This window comes from Panthera pardus, unplaced genomic scaffold (assembly GCF_024362965.1).
Source record: "Panthera pardus isolate Hobbes unplaced genomic scaffold, ASM2436296v1 HiC_scaffold_21, whole genome shotgun sequence".
Classification (NCBI taxonomy): Eukaryota; Metazoa; Chordata; class Mammalia; order Carnivora; family Felidae; genus Panthera; species Panthera pardus.
Genome location: NW_026526777.1, coordinates 54,534,449 through 54,558,299, shown reverse-complemented (window position 1 = coordinate 54,558,299; position 23,851 = coordinate 54,534,449). Strand labels below are relative to the sequence as shown.

At 38.2% G+C, this 23,851-nt stretch overlaps 1 protein-coding gene across 7 annotated transcripts in view; it reads left to right on the top strand.

Annotated features, from left to right (window-relative positions):
* The window catches only part of DNM3 (dynamin 3), a 569,424-nt gene that overhangs the window by 221,227 nt on the left and 324,346 nt on the right, over nucleotides 1-23,851 (top strand). For all 7 annotated transcript variants that reach the window (XM_053909278.1, XM_019424838.2, XM_019424889.2 and 4 more), the window contains exons 11-12: nucleotides 12,777-12,863; nucleotides 19,017-19,087. In XM_053909278.1, the coding sequence (XP_053765253.1) occupies nucleotides 12,777-12,863; nucleotides 19,017-19,087 (158 nt within the window). The remainder of the gene's footprint in view (nucleotides 1-12,776; nucleotides 12,864-19,016; nucleotides 19,088-23,851) is intronic.

Sequence of the window (23,851 nt, the reverse complement as noted above, 5' to 3'; positions counted from 1 at the left end):
CAACTTGCAGGAAAGCCAACAGTCAGTCTCGATGGCATGGGAAGAGACAGCTTGTTCCTGGACACTTTTTGGCTTCTATTCTTTGCTCTCTATCCTTTGAACCTCCCTTTCCATTATGCTCTCTGGATCAGTGGTAATTGTATATCTGTACTGTCTTCGTAAACCATTGTATGTTTTGTCTTAACTAAAACCTCGTTTTCTCCTGGAGATTATTGCTTACCCTGCAGCTCTTTTCAGTGAAGAATATTTATTGGCTCAAACCCAAAGAATCTAAGTACCTGGATCCGGGTTGACATCTGCCTACTTCTCTTTTTGTGGCTTCCAAACATCATGCCTTCAACTTCCTATAAAAGTCTTCAGTTAAGGCCCCAGTGGTACAAGCTCTGCATTTCCCTTCTATTCACCATCACCATCACATCCTGGTCACTCCTTTGCATTTGTCAAGATATTTAGAACATTCCTTACATTTTTCCTCTTCATCCTAAATTCACCTTCAACTTGGGTGATATCAGTAGAGATCCATGTAGAGATCATGTCCAACACCCAACAGCTACTTTGAGATCTTTGACTCCAGTGGCTCTCTATTCATTCCGTACTAGCATCATACTTCCATGACCTCTTCTGGTCCTTGTCATCATTGACAAATGTTCTACCAGGCGATCCTTCAGAAATTTCAGACTCTAAATCTAGGGTTTTCCCTTCCCAACCTCTCTAGGTTTTAAGTCAGTTAGAAAATTAGTAGAAGAGCTTAGATGAGGATTGAAATTTAGTATCCACTTTGCTGCTGATAAATCTAGATCAGAAAATGTGTCTGGGACTTGCTGCTGAAATGGGAGCCTCTTGTTACTTCCTCTTCCAATAGTAAACCGTAAAGCCTGCAGTGTTGGAGAGAGTTAGATATGCACCCATGAGCAATACAGAGTATTTTGGCTTGCCTTACATCTGTAGGAATGTAAACCAGTAAAAGTCAGAGACCCACATGTGAGCAATGACATAGTGTACCCACCCTACCCAACAGAGAGCTGAGGACTGATGCATGACAGGTGCTCACCATCTTATCAATCAACACGTCTCCCCCCACCCCCACCCCCTTTTTTTTTACTGTGAGCTGGAGAAAATAATAGAAGCTTCTTCCATAGGACTTCCCCAAGAGGGCAGAAGTTGGTGAAAGTTCCTACTTTATGAGTGAAGTATGAAGAGTACTATTGAGAAGGAAGTGAGGGGACAGTTCTTCTTTATACCTAATATTCTATCACAAGCTCCTACCTTTCCAGCTCGCTCTCTCTCTCCTTTGCTCTCCCTATAACCACTCTGCTCATCAACTTCATTCTTATTTTCAGTAATGATTTCACAGAGAAAATAGGGGCTATAAATGGGAACATTAATTTCCCAAACTCACTGGTATTCCCAACTCTGCCCTTCCTTGTCCCTGTCTCTCTTGAGGTGGATTCCCTGGCCAGGGCTGGGGTCCTGCCTGTACTCTCGCCCTCTTAAGGAACTTACTCTTGGTTCTTCTATTGCTTCCATTCTTAAATTCTTCCATTTCTTAAAATTTCTTGATTTCTTCTATTTCATGACTTTCTGCATCACATTAAAAACAATCTTTCAATAATCTTTTACTGTTAAAAGTAGTAACAACAATAACAAAGCCTATTTACTACCTTATTCTCCTTTTATTCATGTCCAACCTTCTTGGGGAAAAAAGTAGTCTATGCTTGCTATCTTTATTTTCTTATCTCTGGTTAATCCATAACCCTCTAAAATGTGGCTTCCATGCCACCACTCTATTGAGTAATTATGGCAAAGATCAACCAGAAGCCTGATTGCCAGATGTAACACATACTCATTCCTGGTGCTGTATTCTACCCTCTTTTTGAAGCTGACACCCCATTCTCATGAGTTCTCTTCATCTTTCTCATGATCCCTCCTCCATCTCCTTCAGGAGTTTATCCACTTTTCCTGCCTCTGAACACTAGAGTCACACAGAGCTTGCTCCTGGCTTTCTTCTCTTTGCACTGTCCTTTCTCCCTGCCAGATCATATCTCCCATAGCTCACCTACCACTTAAAATGTTGATCCTCAAATCTATAGCTTCAGCTCAAGCCTCTTTACTGAAACCATCTACTCCACAGTCTGCTGCCATTACACTCTTCTTACTTATGTCCCCGCAGATATTTTTTAAACTAAATTACTCCAGAGGACTCCTAACTGGTTTTTCCACCTCCAGTCTGGGCGCCATCAAATTCATCCTCCCCACTGCTGTGAAAGTAGCCCTTCTAAAATACATCTATTTTGCCCATTCCCTCAAAATTATGCAATGGCTCCTTATATCTTGAGAATAAAGTTCAAATCATTTATGGTTGTTTTTAGTTTCACATCTGATCTCTGAACCCTTCTTTAGCTCTATCCGTTGTCACTTTGTGCTTGCTTCTGCCGTTCTAAGTGATTTGCACCATTTTCACAGGTTTTTCATGCCTTTACCATTTGCACATGTGACTCCCTTTGTTTTGAATGTCTCCTTTTCCTCTTGTCTTCATCTTCCATCCCCTCTTATTTTTTATGATCCAGCTCAATCATCATCATTTTCCCAAAAAATCTTCTTGTACGGCCTCTGAATCCTCCCCTGATCTCCATCCTTGCTCCCTTTTCAGTGCTTCACTTGACACCCTATGTTTACTTTTATCAGAGCATTTATGATATGGGATTGTAGCTGTTTATAATTTATTTGTTTGGGTAAATAACCTAAATAACCTATAATCTCCTCTTGTTGATTCTAAACTCCTTTTAAAAAAGAGCTATGTCAGGGTGCCTGGGTGGCTCAGTTGGTTAGGTGTGCAACTCTTGGTTTCAGCTCAGGTCATGATCTCATGGTTCCTAAGTTGAAGCCCCATGTAGGACTCAACACCACTGATGTGGAGCCTGCTTGGGATAGTCATTCTCTCTCTCTCTCTCTCCCTCTCTCTCTCTCCCTCTCTCTCTCTCTCTCCCTCCCCCTCTCTCCCTCCCTCCTTCCCTCCCTCCCTTTCTCTCTGCGCCTCCCCTGCTCTCTCTCTCTCTCAAAATAAATAAATGTAAAAAAGTAATAATAAAAAAGAGCTATGTCTTATCTTCTTATTCTTGGTATCTAACATAATGACTAACCCTACAGAAGAGGCACTCTATAAATACTTTATAAATTAAGAATTGAGATATTCTAGGGGCACCTGGGTGGCTCAGTCAGTAAGCAAGTTGATTTTGGCTCAGGTCATGATCTCATGGTCGTGAGATCAAGCCCTTGCATCGGGCTCTGTGCTGACACTGTGGAGCCTGCTTGGGATTTTCTCTCTCTCTCTCTCTCTGCCCCTCTCCCAATTGCACATGTGCACTCTGTCTCTCAAAACAAATAAATAAACTTACAAAAAATTTTAGATATTCTAAAGTTATCCTGATGCTAAAGAACTCTGTACTTTAAAAGAATATTTTAGTCATGACTTCTATTTTTATTTTTTTTAAGCTTTTTGTGTTTATTTTTGAGAGAGAGAGAGAGCACGCACAAGCAGGGGAGGGACAAAGAGAGAGGGAGACACAGAATCCGAGGCAGCCTCCAGGCTCTGAGCTATCAGCACAGAACCTGACACGGGGTGCGAACCCACAAACCACGAGATCATGACCTGAGCTGAAGTCGGATGCCTAACCAACTGAGCCACCCAGGCCCCCCTAGTCATTCCTTTTAAAATGATAAAATTTGAGCAGGTTTTCTTTTCCTTATTTCTCATTTCGATGCTCTTGACTTTTGCCCTTGTTATGTCTACTTTCAAGTTCTTTTACAAGCAAAATAATCTTGATTAAAGTTGAGGATACCTGGGCTTTATTACTTGACCCCTTTGAATATGAGCCATAGATAATGTGATTATATTATTTATCATCCAACATAGGACTCTTTTGAGATTGAAAGGGGGAGCTATTAATACTTTCACTGGAATAGTAGGAGTAAAGCAAGACTTCCCCAGGCCATCTGAAAGCCATAGTTACTCTAGCTGTATTGTGAATGTATATATTCACATGTATTCTTAAAACAGTATTTTCATTTACAACGTTTCTCATGTTGAATGTCTTATGTGTAAAATACTTAATTTTTTTCTTAAGCCACATAAATAAACATCAGTGGAAAACATGGGATTTATGTGTGTTCAAGTAACAAAACACAAAGCTAGACTTCTAACCTGGGGAAATGCAGTCTTCTCGTGTATTTTCTCACTGTTGTCTCTGGGGCACTGGAGGACAAGACAAGAACATTAGAGCTTTATGAGTGTTTGGCTTCACTCCAGAGACGTGTCAATTTCAGAATTTTTCTGGTGGGTATTAGCTCTCAGCTGCTTTTCTTTACCCCCAATTCTCCAGTGCACCATTGCAGGGTCCTGAGTTTCTTTCAGGAAGCACTGAGAGGAACATCTTGTTTTTTTAACCACAGTTTAACAACTGTGCCATTTATTGGCCTCTTGGGAAACCACATTCTTGGATTGCCATCATACCAATTAATTGATTTTTTTTTACCCTGTTCAGAAAAAGGAAAAAAAAAAAGAAAAAAAAAAGAAAAGCTTTGCAAGGAAATAGAAAAGATGCATTAGTTGGCTGTTAGAAATATAAGGAAAGTTTTTTCATTAAAAAGTGCTATTAGAAGAAATGCTGAATTTTGTGGCATGTTAGGTGACTCAATATCTTGCTTTGAGTACACATAACTAATCAGGTGAATCTAAAGTCCTTAGCATGGCTTTCAAGGCCTACATGATCTTACTCCTTTTCACCTCTAAGCTCCTCCCACTTTCCCCTCCCTTGGTCCATTCCAGCTAGACTGGTCTCCTCGTTTCTTCAACACGTCAAGGGGATATGATGGCAGGACCTTTGTACTTCTCATTCTCAGTGTTGGAAATGCTCTGCCTCAAGATACTTGTGCAGATCACCCCCTGGCTTCCTTTCAAGTCTCTCCTCAAATGCCATTTAATCTGTCTTTCTCAGATTTTCCTATCTACAGTTGTACATGCCTTCCTTCAAAACGGAGACATACACACACATACACGTAAGTCTTCATCTACTTACCAAACTTCATTTTTCTTTGTGGCACATATGACCACGTGAATTATACTATGTATATCTTTTGTTTTTCTTGTTGTTGGACAATAAAGGGACTTTGAGAATATAAGCTCCATGGGAGTAGGGATTTGGTTTATTCAGCACTCTATTCACAATCTTAAAACAGCCAGATTTTCAATAATAATTATTGAATGAATAATTGAAAGAATAAGTGAATCATGTCTTATTGATGTGGCAGATAATGATGAGTTTGACTGAAGTAGCCACTTGATTACCTTCCATGAAAGTCTATAGGTTGAAGGAGGATGGCTGCAAAACATCATGCTCACATAGGGCTCTTTTAGGTCTGGATAGATCTGCTGTGGTTTTCTATGAACAAAAAGACTCACTTTTCACCTTCTCTGCCAGTTGGCTGTCAGTCTAACAAACTGCTATGTTCTGCATATAATAGATGCCTCACATAACTCATGTGTCAAATCAGGCTGATTATTAAAGTTTGAACCTCTCATTGGGTATTGTAGAGAATTCAGGCCTGGGACTTGGCTTTTAAAGAATAGGAATTTCACCTTTTTGTTATTGTTACTTGCTTTTAACCCCACCCCCACCTATTTTATTGAGGCATAATGGACATACTATGTTAGTTCCCGGTATATAACATAATGATTCAATATTGTATACACTGTGAAATGATCACCACATTGGGTCTAGTCAACAGCCATCACCACACATAGTATTAAAAAGTTTTTCTTGTGATGAGAACTTTAAAGATCTATTCTCTTAGCAATTTGTGAATATGCATACAGTATTATTAACTATAGTCACCATGCAGTACATTACATCCCCAGGATTTTATTTTTTAACTATAAGTTTGTACGTTTTGAACACTGTCACCCATTTTGCCTGCCCCTTGCCCCTGGCAACCATCAATCTGTTCTCAGTATCTATGAGCTTGGTTGTTGTTATTATTGCTTTTTAGATTCTACAAGATTCCATGAGTGTGATCATGCAGATTCTATATGACTTATTTTGCTTAGCCCCTGCCCTCAAGGTCCATCTAACTTGTCACAAATGATAGGATTTCCCTCTTTTTAATGGCTGAATAATATTCCAGGAATTTCACCTTTTCATCTCATAATTCACTAAAGAATTTATGATCTTTATAATTAATTCTTAATTTATAATTTGCCCTGACTTCTGCTTTTCCCCTTGATTTTTCTGTTTTTCTCTTTTCTTTTTACTTTAGAGAGAGAGAGAAAGAGCATGAGTGGGGGAGAAGGGCAGAGGGAGAGAGAGAGTATCTTAAGTGGGCTCCATGTTCAGCACAGAGTGTGACCTGGGGCTCGATCCCATGACCCGGGATCATGACCTGAGCCGAAATCAAGAGTCAGATGCTCAAGTGAGTGAGGCACCCAGGCACCCTGATTTTTCTTTTTAAGCTGTTCATTAATACGTCTACCAGAGATAAACTTGGAAAGAAAGGAAATCTGATTATTATCTTCAGGTGTTGTTTGGGGACAGTGTCAGCCCCACCCTGGGCTCCTGTTTGGGTGTGCTCTGAATTACTTCTTGAGGCTCTCTCTTCTGATTATCTTTCAGCCTTATTTCACTCAAGGTTGGACTTTTGTTTTTATTCTTTAACATTTGCTAACATTGAAGTTCTCATTTCTCTGCTTAGATGAAATGTTATGGTGAGAACATACCAGTATAACTTACATATTCTTCTATCACATATGCACCAATTGTAGAAAGTATCTGAGGTGTAAAGATTTGGGATTTGCCCACTTGGAGAAGGAGGGCCAGCAGCATTTCTTTTTCTCTGACCACTTTACCCAAGGCCACCTCAATGGGACCTGGCTCCCTTCCCCTTCTAACAACTTTACTTAGGTCTTCTAAGACTTCCCATGTGCCACTTCTAAAATACAGAACACTTGAGGGGCACCTGGGTGGCTCAGTTGGTTAAGCGTCCAACTTCAGCTCAGGTCACGATCTCACGGTTCGTGAGTTCGAGCCCCGCGTCGGGCTCTGGGCTGATGGCTCAGAGCCTGAAGCCTGCTTCCGATTCTGTGTCTCCCTCTCTTTCTGCCCCTCCCCTGTTCATGCTCTGTCTCTCTCTGTCCCCAAAATAAATAAACATTAAAAAATAAAATAAAATACAGAACACTTGATAAAAAAATTTTCCCATTTACACTTGTGCAATCTCTTGACCTCTGTACTAGAATTGTTTCTCACCTTTGTAGATGTTACTGCTTCTGTTTTACCTTTTGTCATAATAAATGTCTTATTTCATAATAATAAATATTTTCTCCTTTCCTGAATGAATCCAGTGTTATGCTATAAACAAATAAAGGATTTCTAGGGACTTGGGGGCAGGTTTTAATTCACAGAAATGGAATAAAATTATTATATGCTTTCATGAGCAGTGTTACTCAGTGGCCAACATTGGAAGGTTTATAGCTTTTGTATCAAAACAGAGTCCATACCTTTAGTTTAGCCAAACCAATCAACTCAAGTCATGTGCATTAAAAAAAAATTGATCTGGTCTTTAGTTTATTTTCTCCGTTTGTGTTTGGTATGGAACTATGAACAGATGGTTACCTAATAACCTGAGTCTTTGCTTAAGGCAGCAAACTAGTTACTCTTGACGATGTAGAAATCTTGCCTCATCCTGTGTCTGTTCCAAGAGAAACCTAATAGCATGGCTCTCATGGTCTGATTAATCAATTGTTAGTAAATTTTATAAGTGTGTAACTTTTATTGCATAGAAAGGCCATTCAAGTAATATTTTTTCCTTTAGGGGAAAAATGTGGTCCATGCTTAAAAGCAAATTTTATATTGAAATGCCACCAAAGTAATTAAATGCTGCCATAAGTAACACTTAAAATACTGAATTTTATTAAAACATGTTTTGTATTAAAAAATATATGATGCTATTTTCTCTCAGACCATAACTAAAATTTTCTCTCAGAATTACTTCATATATACTGCATTGTTTCCACATTGGATATTCCTTATTACTTAAGATTATTCCATGTAATTTTAACAATAAGCTGTTTAGGGGCACCTGGGTGACTCAGTGGGTTGAGCGTCCAACTTCAACTCAGGTCATGATCTCGCAGTGTGTGGGTTTGAGCCCCACGTTGAGCTCTGTGCTGACAGCTCAGAGCCTGGAGCCTGTTTCAGATTCTATGTCTCCCTCTCTGTCTGCCCCTCCCCTGTTCAAACTCTGTCTCTTTCTCTCTCTCTCTCTCTCTCTCTCAAAAATAAATAAACATTTAAAAATAACAAAACAGTAAGCTGTTTAGAAATAATTTGTCATTTGATTAATGTCCTGCTCTGTCTGGAAGTTTCATTGTTTTGATTTTAAGCATCAGATCCTCTGAGGCCTTCTCTGAGCAGGTTTAGCCATTTATTTTTCATGTGTTTTCTCTTGATTTTTATAAAATATTTCTCTCTGGTGTGACAATATACCTTTATAGTCAACCTGCCACTCAAGACTGTTTTTAATATCAGGTAGTTTGACAAAAACTGAGTGTCAGGCTGGCTTATGGCAGTTTCCCAATGAATCTTTGTTAAATGAATGACTGATGTGAAATAAATTCAGGAATATAAAATTAATATAATCAGTAGCAAAGCCTTAATTCTGTATTATTGATTCTGTATTAATCAATTTCTAGAATATTTAAGTAGTTAATAGGGGAGTAAATGCATAAAAATGGCATCCTCTAAATCAATATTATTTTGGCATACATAATTACAACTTTGATGATTTGACAAAGTAAATATAGTCTTATAAATGCAAGCTTTCAATTTGGTATTCAGAGCAAAAGAGATAGGAAATTATAATGGTTAATATGGTTGAGGAAACATTGTGCCTTAAATAAGAGACCTAGAAGAGAGATGAGGAACTGAACTGGGCAATCAGAGTGAAGTATTTTTTAAAACAAAGAAAAGGGTTATGCAAACTGAGCAGGAACTGCCATTGAATGAGCTAATGAAATGAGTGGCAGAAAGCCTGATCAGAAATCAGAAATGATTCAGAATGTGAGTGGGACTTTTTTTTTTAACTTCTTCCTCTATATATTATGAGAAGAATTGGGACTGGAGTATTACATTTGAGAGCCAGCAATTCAAGCCAACATTTTGATTTTTATACTCCTACAGTCTTTCCAGATCAACCAGCTAGATAGAAACCATACCAGCTTCATTACTGCCTTTCAGCCATGGCTAGGTCCTGCACTGCTTAGTGTCTCCTTCAATATTTCTCCTCCTTTGCCTCCATGGGGGCGGTTCTTACAGTGTGTTCTCTTTCCCTTTTGTTCCACTTAGAAATTAGGCTCATTTACTTCCAGTTGTCTCAGTTGTAGGTACCAAATTATGGCTCTGGTGGGCTCCTTTCCTGGTGAAGTTAAGCCCATGGGTAGTAAGTTTGGAAAGATCAGGAGATACACACACATAAAAAATCAATCCTCCCCACAAGGCCAGTAGTTGGGAGGGTTCTTAGATGTTTCTGCTTCTTGGAGTACTCTTGTCATTTTGGCCTTTCTCAAGACTTTAATGATGGCTGCATACTAGCTTGGGAACCTTCAGCTATCAAGTATTTTGTTTCTGAAAAAAAATATTTATAGTGCCATTCCTTGGTGTTTTAAAAATAACCTTCTGCTGTCATCCATTTTCTAAATGCTGTTAGAGGCTTGACTTTCCTTCTCAGTAGACCACTATTCCTTGTGTTGTTGCTTTTCTGCAGGAGGACAATTCTATATTTGTGCAGCTGTTGTCAAAAAGCAAAGGTGTGCCGTTAGCTTGGGATGCTCTGAGTGCAGAGGAGAAACAGTTGCTCTGGTAGCCTAGGACAGGCTAGTGGTGACTGTCACATATACCACCCGGGTTTGCACTAGTGAAGAAGAACAACTGGTGTTGATCAGCTATCTCTTCTCTGCTTAAAACTTTTTACAGGATTCACAAAAAATAACTTACAATATTCTCAGAGTATAAAAGGGCTGCTGGGATAATAGACTTTTCCTGGGGAATGTCTCCAAAACTTGAAGTAGAAGTTTCATTTGTGCCTTCAATTTTTCATGAAATAATCCCCCAAATGAGCCATACATCTCAGGATTCAGCTAAGGATTTCAAAAAGGGAGTAATGGTTTGGTGATCTCATGAAGAGACACTGGGCTGTGAATTTTGAAAGTAACGAGGCAGCCAGGTCTCTATGCTTTTATTATGATGCTATGCTCTATGGTCACTGTAGAAAAATTTGGAGAAGGTAGAGATGTAGATAGAAAAAAATGGAAATTATGCATAACCCATGATTCCAAGAGATTATTCCTATTAACATTTTGTAGTATTTCTATAGACCTTTTTCTGTGTGTGGACAGTAGACTTGCAGCCTTAGAGGTTGAATATTTATGTATGATTTGTGATTATGATGGTTCCATGAAGAATTACAGTTTGTTGTCTAGCTAAGACACTAATGTGCATCATGCATACTATAAAGTTGCTGTGTACAGTGACCTTGTTTGACCATGGGGCAGCTATATTTCAGGGAGGTTTAGTTCCAACTGCTTAAAAATTAGGAGACATATTAGGTGCTACAATATTACCCAAGAATTTTGAGATTTGTAAGATCTTGGATTGTATCCTTGAAGGATATCAAGGGTATATGGTGGCCTATGACTACGTGTATATGTGTGTATACTTATGTGTAATCACATTTATATACATGTGGCCTGATTTTCTTCACTTACTGTCATAAACACTTTACCATGTTTTTAGATATTATTTAGAAATTAGAATGAAAAAATTAGGTAATGGATATTATTTGAACAGGTAATTATATCCCATTAGTGGATCTACCTTAACTTATTTAATATCATTACATATTTAGGTGGTTTAAATAGTTTTATTTGTTTATCTTATTGTTGCTATCCCAAGCAATGCTGTGATGAATGTCCTTATTATTTTATCTCAGAATCCTGTGAAATAATTAGGTTGACAGATAAACAGAGGGTTTTAAGATTTTTTTTGATACATATTGCCAAATTGCTTTCCAGAAAGATTATTCTCATTGTCGCTTTTTCAGCAAGCTTAAACTGCTAGTTTCAGTATACCTTCATCTAGATTAAGTCTCATAAAAATAATTAGAACCATTTGACAACATGAGAGTTATTATCTTTCTTTGCATTACTTGGATCATTTATGCAGTTTAATATTTTTCTTTTGCTATTGATCATTAAATTTCTTTTTTAATTAAATCATGTCCTTTGCCTATTTTGTGGGATATTATTATTATTTTCAGGTGCTTTAAATGATCATTGAATTAGCATTTGCCTGTCATATTCCATGAATTTGCACACTTTTCTCCATTCTATTTCTGCTATCCCAGTCCACGTCACCAGCATTTCTCATCTGAATTGCTTCAGGAGCCAAAATTCATTGCAGGTCTGCAAGGATCCTTCTGATCTGACCTCTGTTTACCTTTCTACTTTCACCACAAGACCATCCTCCTCACTCACTGCTCTGATCTTTCTTTACTTCCTTTACCATTCATTGTCCCTGTCCCGCATTGCCTTCACACTGTTCTGGGGCGTGGAAAGCTTCATTTCCCCCACAACTGTTCTACACAACTTTACCCAAGCCCTTCTGGATTAGGGCTCCTTGAATATTCTCGTAGAATCCCATTCTTCTTCTTTCTTACATTGAAAACAACTATGATTAATTCATTCCTTTTTGCAAATTAAATTTTTGACAATTACCTGCATAATTTAGATGGGATAAGTGATTGAAATGTATTATTTCTATAGTTTTGCCAAAAAGTATGTACATGCAAACATATCTGTTAGGGAAGAATTAAAAAAATTATGTCAGGGTGCCTGGTGACTCAATCAGTTGAGTGTCCAACTCTTGATTTCAGCTCAGGTCATGATCTCACAGTTGGTGAGATCAAGCCCCCTGTCATCGGACTCTGCTCTGAAAGCGTGCAGCCTGCTTGGGATTCTCTCTCTCCCTCTCTCTCTGCCCCTTCCCACTCAAGTGCACATGCACATGTGTACTCTCTCTCTCTCAGGATAAATAAATTAAAACTTAAAAAAATTGACCTCTGTGGTTCATGGAATAAATCATTCTCAAAGAGTAGTGGACAGGACAATGGGCTTTGGAGTCCCAAGGGCTTGGGTTGGAATTCTAGGCCCACCAATTCTGAGCTGTTTACTCTTGGGCAAGTTGCTTAACTTCTCTATGCTTCATTTTCATCCTCTATATAATGGAATTAATAATAAAACCTATCTTTTATGATTGTTGTGGATTTTGAATGAGATAACTCATGAGGTGTTAAGCACACAGCTTAGAACATGGTAAGTACTCTCTAAATGTGAGTCATTGTTCTCTTTTTCATCCTCATTTCTATCTTCTTTATCTTTGAACTTTATTAAGTGCCAACTCTGTAGAGCATAGTACTAGATGGTATTTGGATTTCTGTTTTTGTTTTTGCAGGGAATTTCTCTACTGGTTTTGAAGTGTTTCCTATCAGATAATGTAGTTATTTTGATGATTGTTTGTGGAGCCCTTTCTGTCACTCTGCCATTCTTCTTTAGGATATTTTACTTTTGCTTCTAGATTTGCAATATGTACCTTCTATAAGATAACATATCTTTGCTTCTTTTTTTTGCAGTATAACTTTTTGTGTATTAACTCAGATGTTTCTCTTAACAGCTGGCAAACTTCCCCAGACTCTGCGAGGAAACAGAAAGGATTGTTGCCAACCATATTCGCGAGCGAGAAGGGAAGACAAAGGACCAGGTGAGGGGAGGCTTCCTTGTTGGGCAGGGTCTTTGTCAGAAGTGGAAGTTCTCCAAGGCTGTCTGGTGGTCTCCAACAGTTGGCCTTTCTCTGAATGGCAAGAAAGAACACAACCACATATGTTTATTTTTACTTATTTATGAATTTTATACATGTGTTGCTATACTAACATCTTGTGTATGTTGAGAATATAAACGAGTGTAAAAGCTTTGAAGGACGACGTTTAGAAAACAGTAATAGGAATTACTTTTACTCTTGGTGCCCCATGGATTGTCATGTGCACCCCTGGCATGTATACACTCCACTCTGAAAGCCAATAATCCAGAAACATTCCACATGTTTTCTTTAAGCAGAGGTTCTTAGCTTTTAATGGGCCGACAGATGGGTATCAGGATATTCATAAATTCCTAAAATGTTATGAAGAATGTCAGTTTTTTTCCCCCTAGGTGAATGGAGAAAGCTATTCATCAACTTATCCATGGAACCTGTGATTAGATACTTAAGTATCTAACTGTTTAAACAGTTTATTTGTTTGTCTTATTGCTGCTATCCCAAGCAATTCTGTGATGAATGTCTTTATTATTTAATCTCAGAATCCTGTGAAATAATTAGGTTGACAGATATACAGAGGGTTTTAAGATTTTTTTTTTTGATACATATTGCCAGATTGCTTTCCCGAAAGATTATTCTCATTGTCACTTCTTCAACAAGTTTAAACTGTGCTAGTGTTTCAGTATACCTTCATCTACATTCATTTTCATAAAAATAATTAGAGAAAAAAATGTTTAAGAACAGCTCTTTTAGGGCACCTGGCCGGCTCAGTCAGTTAAGCATCTGACTTCGGCTCAGGTCATGACATGGGTTCGAGCCCCACGTTGGGCTCTGTGCTGACAGCTCAGAGCCTGGAGCCTGCCTCCGATTCTGTCTCCCTCTGTCTGTCTCTCTCTCTCTGCCCCTCTCCCGCTCTCACTGTGTGTGTGTGTCTCTCTCTCTCAAAAATAAATAAACATTGAAAAAAAAAAACAGCTCTTTTAAACATGTCTATTTAGTGAATATATATATATATATATATATGGCTTGTAAGGAGTGACCTTAAAATTATCTTCTAATCCTATTTAGCTCTTTTAATTCAAAAGGTTATTTTATGCGAAGGTAATTCATTAGAAAAAGCTAAGGACTGTGTGTAAATAGTAAAAGCTTCTTAAATTTAGGTGGATTTTATTCTTAGTTATTTACAAAAATGTTATAATGGGAGGCATGAAGGTTTTCAAATGCTCTTCAGTTCCAGGACACAGCTGTGACAGCATGTAGAGGACACTGGACTCAGGCCATGTGTTCTCTACAAAATAACAGCATGTTCTTGTGGAAATCACTTCTCAGGACTGTTGTTTTCTCATGTACAGCTTTGGGATGTTGGTCTATGTCATCTCAGAAGTCTCTCTAAGTTAGAATTCCAAGATTTTGTGCCTCTTAGAATTCCAAGATTTTGGAAAGGTGGAGAGGGAAAGCCAGGGAAAAAGGAGAAGGCAAAATAGAAGAGAGAGAAACCACAGGGAGAGAGACACAGGCAAACTGCCACAGAGGGTGCGTGTAGGGGTGGGGTGGGGTGAGGTGGGGCGGGGTGGGGAGGGTGGAAGGAGAAAGTGAAGAGACAGGATGGAGGCCCAGTAGGTTGGGATATTTGTGACTCAGTAAAACTTGACTATCAGCTTGAGCTGTGGGATTCATTGCTACTACTTTTTATCGTTGTGCTTTGGAAGTTAATTAACCATTATTCATAGTTTTCACTTGTTTTCCAGCTTCCACACCCTTGGATAGCTACAGTAGCCAAAAAGAGGAGAAAATAGGCTTTCTGACTTAGTGGAGATAAACAAATCAATGTTAACTCATGAGCCAGTGAAATCAAGCCTGGGGCCAGATATAAAATCCTGACACCAGAAGTTCCCCCACACATCTAATGTCATGGCTGCAGTTGGACCAAGAAAACTGAAGTTCTAGTATCAACTGTACTCCTGACCTTAAGTCAATAAGATAACAGTTTTAATTCAGTGTCCATATTTTATAAAATTCAAAGGATAATATTATCCTACTTAACTCTTAGGGATCCTATGTAAAAACAATATTGAAGTAGTACAATTATTATCTTAATTACCTTTGTTTTCCTATCTAAGCAGTTGTTAGCTTCATGTTTCCTGTTTCAGTTTTGCTTTACTGAAACAATGTAATCAAACTTAGCACTGTTGTTAAGATTGTGGGCTTCAGGTTCAGACTGCCTGAGTCCGAATTCCACCTCTGCTATTATTTTCTGTGCAAATAATAAGGTGCTTGACATCGTATACTTCAGTTTCCTCATCTTAAAGTGAGATAATAATGGTAGTTAACTCATAGGAATTTTATGAGGATGAAATTAAGCATCCAAATGCAGTTCTGAGTTCTTCATTAATTTTAGTTGTTTTCATTGTTTTTCCTACAGAGCTGTGGTACCTAGTATCTGTGAGAAAGAATTGCCTTTTTCTGATTTTAAGAGAAATTGTCTTTCACCTGCAACTCTGATGTAGTGATCACTTCATTCCCCAAGTGGGAGATAAGGGATGGAGCAGGTGTCTCTACTAAGTGGCCATCTCAGGTGTCCTAGTCTGACAGTTCATCAGCCAACCACTTGAAGAAGCTGGTGCTTGGCACCTATAGTACGACCTGTGCGGTAAAAACATTCATGTTCTTGGACATGTGAAGGTAGCAGTTTGCATAGATCTCAGGTTTGAGTTCTGAACTCCATGCTGCTTTGGGTTGTATGATGCTTCCAAAGTAGCTGGCCAGAGAGTGACCCATTTTCCCAGGCCTTTGTACCAGAAATGCTTTGAGGTGTTCTTGTAGTTATTTTTTAGTTAAAAAAATTTTTTTAATTTTAATGGTTTTTTTTTTTTTTAATTCTTAGGGAGAGAGAGAGAGAGAGAGAGAGAGGGAGGGAGGGAGGTGGAAGAGGGGCAGAGAGAGAGGGAGACACAGAATCCGAAACAGGCTCCAGGCTCTGAGCTGTCAGCACAGAGCCCAGTGCAGGGCTCAAACCCACAAGCGGTTGAGATCATGACCTGAGTCAAAGTCAGTTGCTAAACTGACTGAGCCACCCAGGAGCCCCAGGTTTTAAAAGTTTTTAAGAAATTATTACTGACCTCTGCTCTGGAAGCCTTGTGGGGGGGGGGGGCGGAATTCTTCAATATTAAACATATAGACAACCATAAATCTGTGAGCTTTATTCTAAGACATAGGTTTTTTTAAAATGTGTGCCTGCTATCATTCCAGGTGCTTCCACACGTGTAATTGCATGTTAAAGGGACTGACTTTGTGGGTGATTATTGCTAGCAGGGGTAGCTTTACTTTTTCTTTAAATATTCAATAACTGTGGGTGGAAAGGCAGTGAGAAACTCTGAGAAAGTGAAAAAATGAGAAAAAAATGTACTATTTTCCTTTTCATCCCCCACATGCGACCTGGCTCTTTTCCTAGGATGAACACAGACTCCCAGTTTCCAGGAATATGAATGAGAGCAGCCATAGTTTTTATTTTTTTTCCCACTTTTTTCCTATACTGCAGTCCAAGTTAATGTGCATGAACGGCCAAGATATTCGTGACAACCTTTGGCAATGCTGAGAATTATGTAGATATTTTGCTCTTTATGGCGGCAACAATTTATTTGTGCTTAAACATTATGGTTTATTGATGCAAACTCCTGGCCAAATGGATTTGGGAGTATAACATTTAACAGAATCTGGCTTTATTGTCGGGAGAATAGAGGCAATACCACAGACAAAGTATTAATGATGACCCCTCCTAACTCTAGAGTTTTGTTCATTAGGACAAGAAATGAAACTGTATCTGAGGATACGAAACTTTTTCATAAAAGTGTGACGTTACTGACCTAATAGTGCCTGTACTGTGACTTTATATTTGGTAGTAAGGATGGATTTGGGTGATGCATTAATTTTTTTTGGCCAGGTCCCCTTGGGATTCACAGCAAGACGACCAGCTGAGATTAGCCATAAAAGCAAACCCTCAGAGCCCATAGCATTGGGTAGTGACAGAGAGACAACAATAAGCGGCCATTTACTGATTATGTGGTAATAAATTGCTCCCTTTAAAGCAAAGTCTTATTCAAGGCTGGTAGACAGTTATCAATTTATAGCCACAAATATTTACTGGGCACCTACTACGTGTATCATGCTACGTTCTGGGGATAAGAGGTGAACAAGACAAATATAACTCCTGCTTCCATGGAGCTTACTTACAGTCTTTTTAAAAAATGTTTATTTATTTTGAGAAAGAGAGCAGGGGAGGGGCAGAGAGAGAGAGGCAGAGAGAGAATCCTAAGCAGGCCCCACTCCCAATGTGGAGCCTGACACAGGGCTCAGTTCCATGACTGCGAGATCATGAGCTCAGCCGATATCAAGAGTCAGACACTGAAACAGCTGAGCCACCCGGGCACCCTGAGCTTACTTACAGTCTTGTGAGGAAGCAAAACATCAAACAAAATATACACAAAGAATTAACTACATTTGTGGTATATACCACAAATAAAAAGTATAAGGTGCAATATACATATAAAATATAATACAATATATAGTCTATATGACAGTGTTAGCATTATCTAACCTGGTTTGGGGTGAGCGTATAGGGTGAGGATCTGGTAAGCCTTTCCTGAGGAAGTACCCTCTGGGGAACATTACATAGACCTGGTCAGTGAACTGTTATCCTGAGGGCTCTGATGCATTCAAATGTCATCTTCATTGAAGGGAGGCAGCATGAATATGCTCATCATGTTTATCAAAAGTTTGTTCAACAAAGTCAAGGTGCAGAGCTCTGGAGGTATGTAGGCAGGGATTCTGGATTTTTTTTTTTTTCTTCCTATTAACAAACATTCTAGAAAGAGAAGGGACACAGTTGGGAGAACAAAAGGAAACTTAGGAAGGGGAACTCAGTTTTGAGTATCTCTGGGATAAAACTCTCTTACAGTGTCTGGTTGGTTGCTCTACCCTCTCTTATCTCCTATTGAAGAATATTTTCTACAGAGGGACTTTCCAAACCTCTGACTTAAAGTTTCTAAGTATCTCATGATTAGAACATTTTCATGTTTCATGTTTATGGGAACATGCATTCAGTTCATTCCTTGACAAATCTTGATTGTCCATGAAGTTCAAGGCACTGGGGATAGAGCATGGATACGGCAGATGGGGTCTGTATACTGAATAAGTAAAAACTTACTATGTCAGCTAGCGGTAGTGCTACAAAGGAAAATAAGGCGGTATAATAAGGTACAAACAGAGTGCTGGTTTATTTATTTTTAATTTTTTTAAATATTTATTTTTGAGAGAGACAGAAGAAGCGTGAGCAGGGGAGCTGGAGAAATAGAGAGGGAGACACAGAATCTGGAGCAGGCTCCAGGCTCTGAGCTGCCAACACAGAGCCCGACATGGGGCTTGAACTCACCAACTGCAAAATCATCACCTGAGCCCAAGTCAGGCCGACTGAGCCACCCAGGCGCCCCGAGTGCTAGTTTAGATAGTAGGGAGGATCCCTCTAAAGAAGTGATCTTTTAGCAGAGACCTGACTGAAGTTTTGCTTTGATAACCAGGCCTGTTGATCTTGAGGAAGTTTTCTATTTATTTGTATATTGCCTTTTTGAATTGGTTGATGAGATGTTACTCCTGCTTGCCTAGAAGGAGCTTAAAGAGGTAGAAGAGAAGAGGAAAAACAAGAGATAATATTGTTATTTCATGGCTAATATATAGTGCCTACAGGAACAGGAAGCTCTGAGCAGCCCGTCATTGGTACACGTGTATCCTTCTTTTGAACATTATGCCTACATTTTAGAGGACTAGAATAATCCTACATTCTGTGTTAAATTAGCAGAGTCCATGCCTATAAACTATAAACATGTTGTCTTCATGTGGGACTCAGACTTTTCATGTAGATTTTTAATTTCTGAATTTAGAGTAAAAATTGTGAGTCTAATGAAAAAAAATTGATGCAACTTCTCATTTTAACTGAAGCATCCTTTTAAGAATTAAATAAAGATAAATAATTTGTAGGCAATTACTCAGTTTTGTGTTTGAGAATATTTACGATCAGTTTTCACTGAAGGGTTTCTCTTTAACTTACAGGTACTGCTACTGATTGACATCCAAGTCTCTTACATCAACACCAACCACGAAGATTTCATTGGATTTGCAAAGTACGTAAAACAGTTGATTGCCACATGCTTTCCTCCTGATGGTTTGTCTAGGTCACACATTGTGAGTTTCCTACTACAACCATATCTCTTTTTGAGAGCACATTCTGTGTCAGGATTAACTCTGAGTCAACCACGTAGGAGGTCTGAGCCTCATGGCCATGAGGCCATGTTTTCTCGATAAAGTAGTTGGCTGCTTCATTGTGCAGCATGTGAAGTCATATGTGTCTTAGATATTCATTGTTTTTGGATGGTGATCTGCAGTTTGTACTTGAACTCTCATAGATAAGCAGTAACAGATGCACATTTAAAATATGTTTGAGAACACTTTCTCACATAAATTTGAAACATCAAATGCAAGTCACAGGATACAAGCTATTTTATCATCTCTAATTCAGAATATAGAGGCCTATTTTTTTTAAACTCTCCTTTGTAAACTTAGATGGAATCTTTTTAGATGAACATTCTCTTTTCTACAAACTATGTACACTTTATATAAACTTGTTTATATATTGCTATTCTATCATACGTGTATTCTATTATATTCTAATATTCTGTTGCTGTATTCACAGATACTGTCATGTAGATATGCTTTGTTATTCAGGGTTGGTTATTCATCATGTGACATTTTCAAGACCCTGAATTCACCATTTTTCCTGCCCTTTAGTGGAACAAGTTTTTCTTGGCTTTTAAGGAATTTTGATTCTAACTCTAAACTATATTTGTGGCATGTACATGGTTCCAACTTCAGGTACATAAAACGTCTATTTTATATAAAATATAAGGCAAAGGGGCCTATGTACTGTTACTTGAACCATATATTTAAGAATAAGGACAAATAAGACATACAACACAGCAGAATGTAAAACAAATTTATTTAATTACACTCTGACTTAGAAGCAACGCTATGTAGATTATGTGATGTAAACTAAACATTGGCCTGAGGAATAATTTATAGACATGTTTTAGGGAGCAAAGGCCTAATTATCCAACAGACAATTGTCTCATTCTAAACTTGGCTGTCCTTGTGATGGCTTAACCAAGGGTTTATGTATATTTTGCATCCATTGTGTGGTAGATTAGTTTTTCTCAACTATTTTCTGTCCGTGACCTGTGTGTAAAGTTGTTAGAACACAGTGATTAATATGTTCCTTTGGTCAGTTGTCTTTTTAGCCACACTACCAACTCCAGCTTCGAGATAGGTATTTTCTCCACAGGCGCTTCACACAGACCTGTTTCCCTCCCTTTTAACCCCTGTGGCTGTCACCATATGTACTGCTCAATTCCTTCTGTGAAATCACTGGTGGGAAGAAATCGAGACTCTGATACACTTCTCTATCCCTGGGCTTGGAGGGGGAACCTGAGAATTTCTGCCCGGTTTCCAGCATAGTCTGTGAACTCCATGTGGCCTGTGCCAAGCTCTACACTAGTTGCTAGGGGCAAAATATATAAGAAAAAGAAAAATAATTTTTTTTTTGTTTTTAGGAGCTTGCCCAATAATTGAAAAGTAGAGAGAAACACATGTAAAAAGTTATGCTGACACATTCTCCACTTACTTCAGTTGCTTCTTTGAGGAATCAAAAAGAACAGCAAACCCTTGAGTCATTTGAAATAATGACAATGCTGCCTTTAATACTGATTTTTATTGGTTACAAATGCCAGTTAGGTTCTTATGAAAATGTAGCAGATGTAGATGTAAACTTGACACCATAACTTAAAAGTGAAAAGGATGTTGCAATGCTGCCCTGTTGTGGTACCTGATTTAAGGAGGAAACGTAAAAAAAATCATAATGAGTTTGGAAGGATTCACGTTTTTTTGAACAAGTTTTGTAATCAGTACTATGATTTAAATTTCACCCCTATAGTCTTCTGGAACCATTTCCCCCTAGATTACTCTTTTATTTATTTTTAAAGATAAATGGTCCAGTGTTTATTTTCTCCAGTAAATTTCAGTATTTTCTACCTCAGAAGCTGTTCAAATACAGTATTATATGGACTGGATTTTCAAAGGCATGTAATTTTGCAAATGTAAATACTTTCAAATTCAGCCTTTTGATGCAGTCTCTCTGTAATCCAGGTGACTGCCCCACTTTTCCAGCAGTGACATAGACTATGAACATTTATGATGGAGAAAAAAGAAGCATTGTTCAAACTGCTTTAGAAACCTAGCAACTTTGCACATTTTTCATCTAATTTAAACTGCACATCTAAACTTTCTTTTAAGGGACTGATCTGGGAATCAACAGTCTGGATATTTTTCCCAGGGTTTGTCACTGGTGAGCTTTGGGTTTTGGCAAGTCGTTTAGCCTTTCTGTATCTCAGTTTACTGCCCTATCAAATGGAGTAATAAATAATCCCTGTCTTGTGTACCTTTGAGGGTTGTTGGAAGATCAGATTATTGAAGTTATATGAAAGTGCTTTTGAAAACTGTGGTGTAGCCTGTAAAAGTGAGAGTTACACACACACACACACACACACACACACACACACACACACAGAGTGAGGGAGGAGAGCAAGAGAGAGAGATACACAGAGGAATTTGATTACTAGTTGTACCATTTTACTTTATTATGAAATTTATGATGCCTGGAGTATGATTGCTACTGGAATTGTTTTTAGTTGCTGATATTGTCTCCAAATGAGACTCAGAGGTAAATGTTCTTTCCATTTGTATGCTGAGCTGGAGTATATTTCAGTGTGACATGGGATAATTATGAATATGAAGAAATGTTCATTTCAAAATCACTTAAGAGGTTGTGGTATTTTTTTGTACTTTTAAAAATTAAAAAAATATGGTTGTAGCTATAAATTTTAAAGTTGGCAGGAATGCTGTTTCCATCAAAGAAGAAAAGTCAAGCCATATTTGAAGACAATTATGTAAGTATTTTTAAGTTCCAAAGATAGAAAATTAAGGTCTGGAGTTGAGGAAAAATAAGCATTTATTTCATGAGATTTTTAGAGAGTTGCCAAAAGAGGGGGGGGCACCTCTCAGATTTATAGGATGGTGATAGACATAGCATTTTACACACACACACACACACACACATATACTTTTTTTCAACTGGGATGACTGTTGTTCTAAAAATTAAAAAAAAACAAATTGTTAAAACTAGATTAACAGAATATTACTTCTCAGAGTAGCATTCAGAACATCTCAAACTTCTCCCTTCTGCTATAGACCTTATTCTGCTCTGCTGAATGTGTGGAACTTTTTTTTCATCTCCCAGCTATTTGTTAAACGTGGACCGTAAAATATGTACCATGTGTAATGTGTCCAAGTAAGCACTGCTGTAGGCTTGCTTTGGAATTTCCTGATTTCTGAAAGCTTGATCTTTCAACTGTAATATAGTTTCTGAACCTAAAAGTCCTATATTTCAGGAGAAAATGTCAACTTTCCTCATGACTTAAAGATTTTAACTTATCATTCTTATCTGTTGGAAAAAAAAACCAACCCTACATTCTGTTTTTGTGGGTTTTTTTTGTTTTTTTTGTTTTTTTTTTTTGTTTTTTTTTTTTTACACAGTACTAGTTCTTGTTATTTAAGAAAGCAAAAGCTAGTCCAGTTGTTCTTTTATTCACTTCTTCTCATTTTCTGTTATCCTGCTATATTTGAGTAGAAAAGCAAACGTGTTAGCAGAATGCCTTGGGAAGTGAACTTTCACGTTCTTGTGTTCTTCTTCGTTTGTTCTATGGGCACAATTTGCCTTTCTGAGTTACTGAGACTTATGAAGTTCAGTGGTTTAAGAGAAAAATGGGCTCCAGATACAGACCGTTAGAGTAGTATCTCTATGCCACCAGCAGCAGCCCAAGGTTTGTTTTTCAATCTGCTGGGTGGGTAGATCTCAACACCTGTTTTTTCATGGTTGAAATTATATAGTGTGCAGATTTCAGTTCTTGTTACATGAGTACCATGAAAATTCTGTTGGTTGTAATATTCATTTTATCTCTTTCTTGATCCTCTGGAATGTCTCTGTTGCCATTTTCCTGAAGGTGGTATATGGGAACCTTGGCATCAAATTCCAGAGCAATCTGGGTTTTTCCTTTTTTGTTCTTTTTTTCCCCTCCAATACATAACTGCATTCTATCATAATAGGGTTTCTAGTTCCTATTCTTACATGAGAATGTTCTCTCGCTTGTGGAATCAAAATTTAGGTATTGTAGCAAGATTGTTCTTTTGATTCTTATGCAAATTCAGGAATTGCTTGCTTACTGGGACTAGTACCAGGTAGAAATACAGGGTTGAACAACTCACAAGGGCATCATTAGTATCACCAATTCAAATAAGTCATGAATTCTGTTTCAAGGACCATTTTAAAAATAAGCAGACTTCAACTTTGCTCTTTTATTCTCAAATCTGTTATGTTGAACTTTATCTTCATCCTTAAAATGGATCTTAAGAAGTGAGTCATCCTTCTTTGATAAGCCCCCAGGTTCTGGAGGGTGTTCTTGCATAATATTTAGCTTGTGATGACTTCACTAAATACCCTGCAGGGGGAATTGACATCATGTAGTTTTCTTCTCCTTTTGGCTTCAATCCGATTGGGTGGAGCCAGGCCGGCATGTGATAAGCTGCACTCTTGGGACTCTCAGCAAGTGTTCATAATCTTCTTGGGATAATGTAAAAGAACATTCTGAAAGAGCTTCTTAACTCCAGAGTGATGTTGTCCAATAGAACTTTCTGAATGGGTGGAAATACTTTATAATCTGTGCTGTCCAATACAGTAGCCACTAGGCACGTGTATCTACTGCATAGCTTAAATGTGGCTC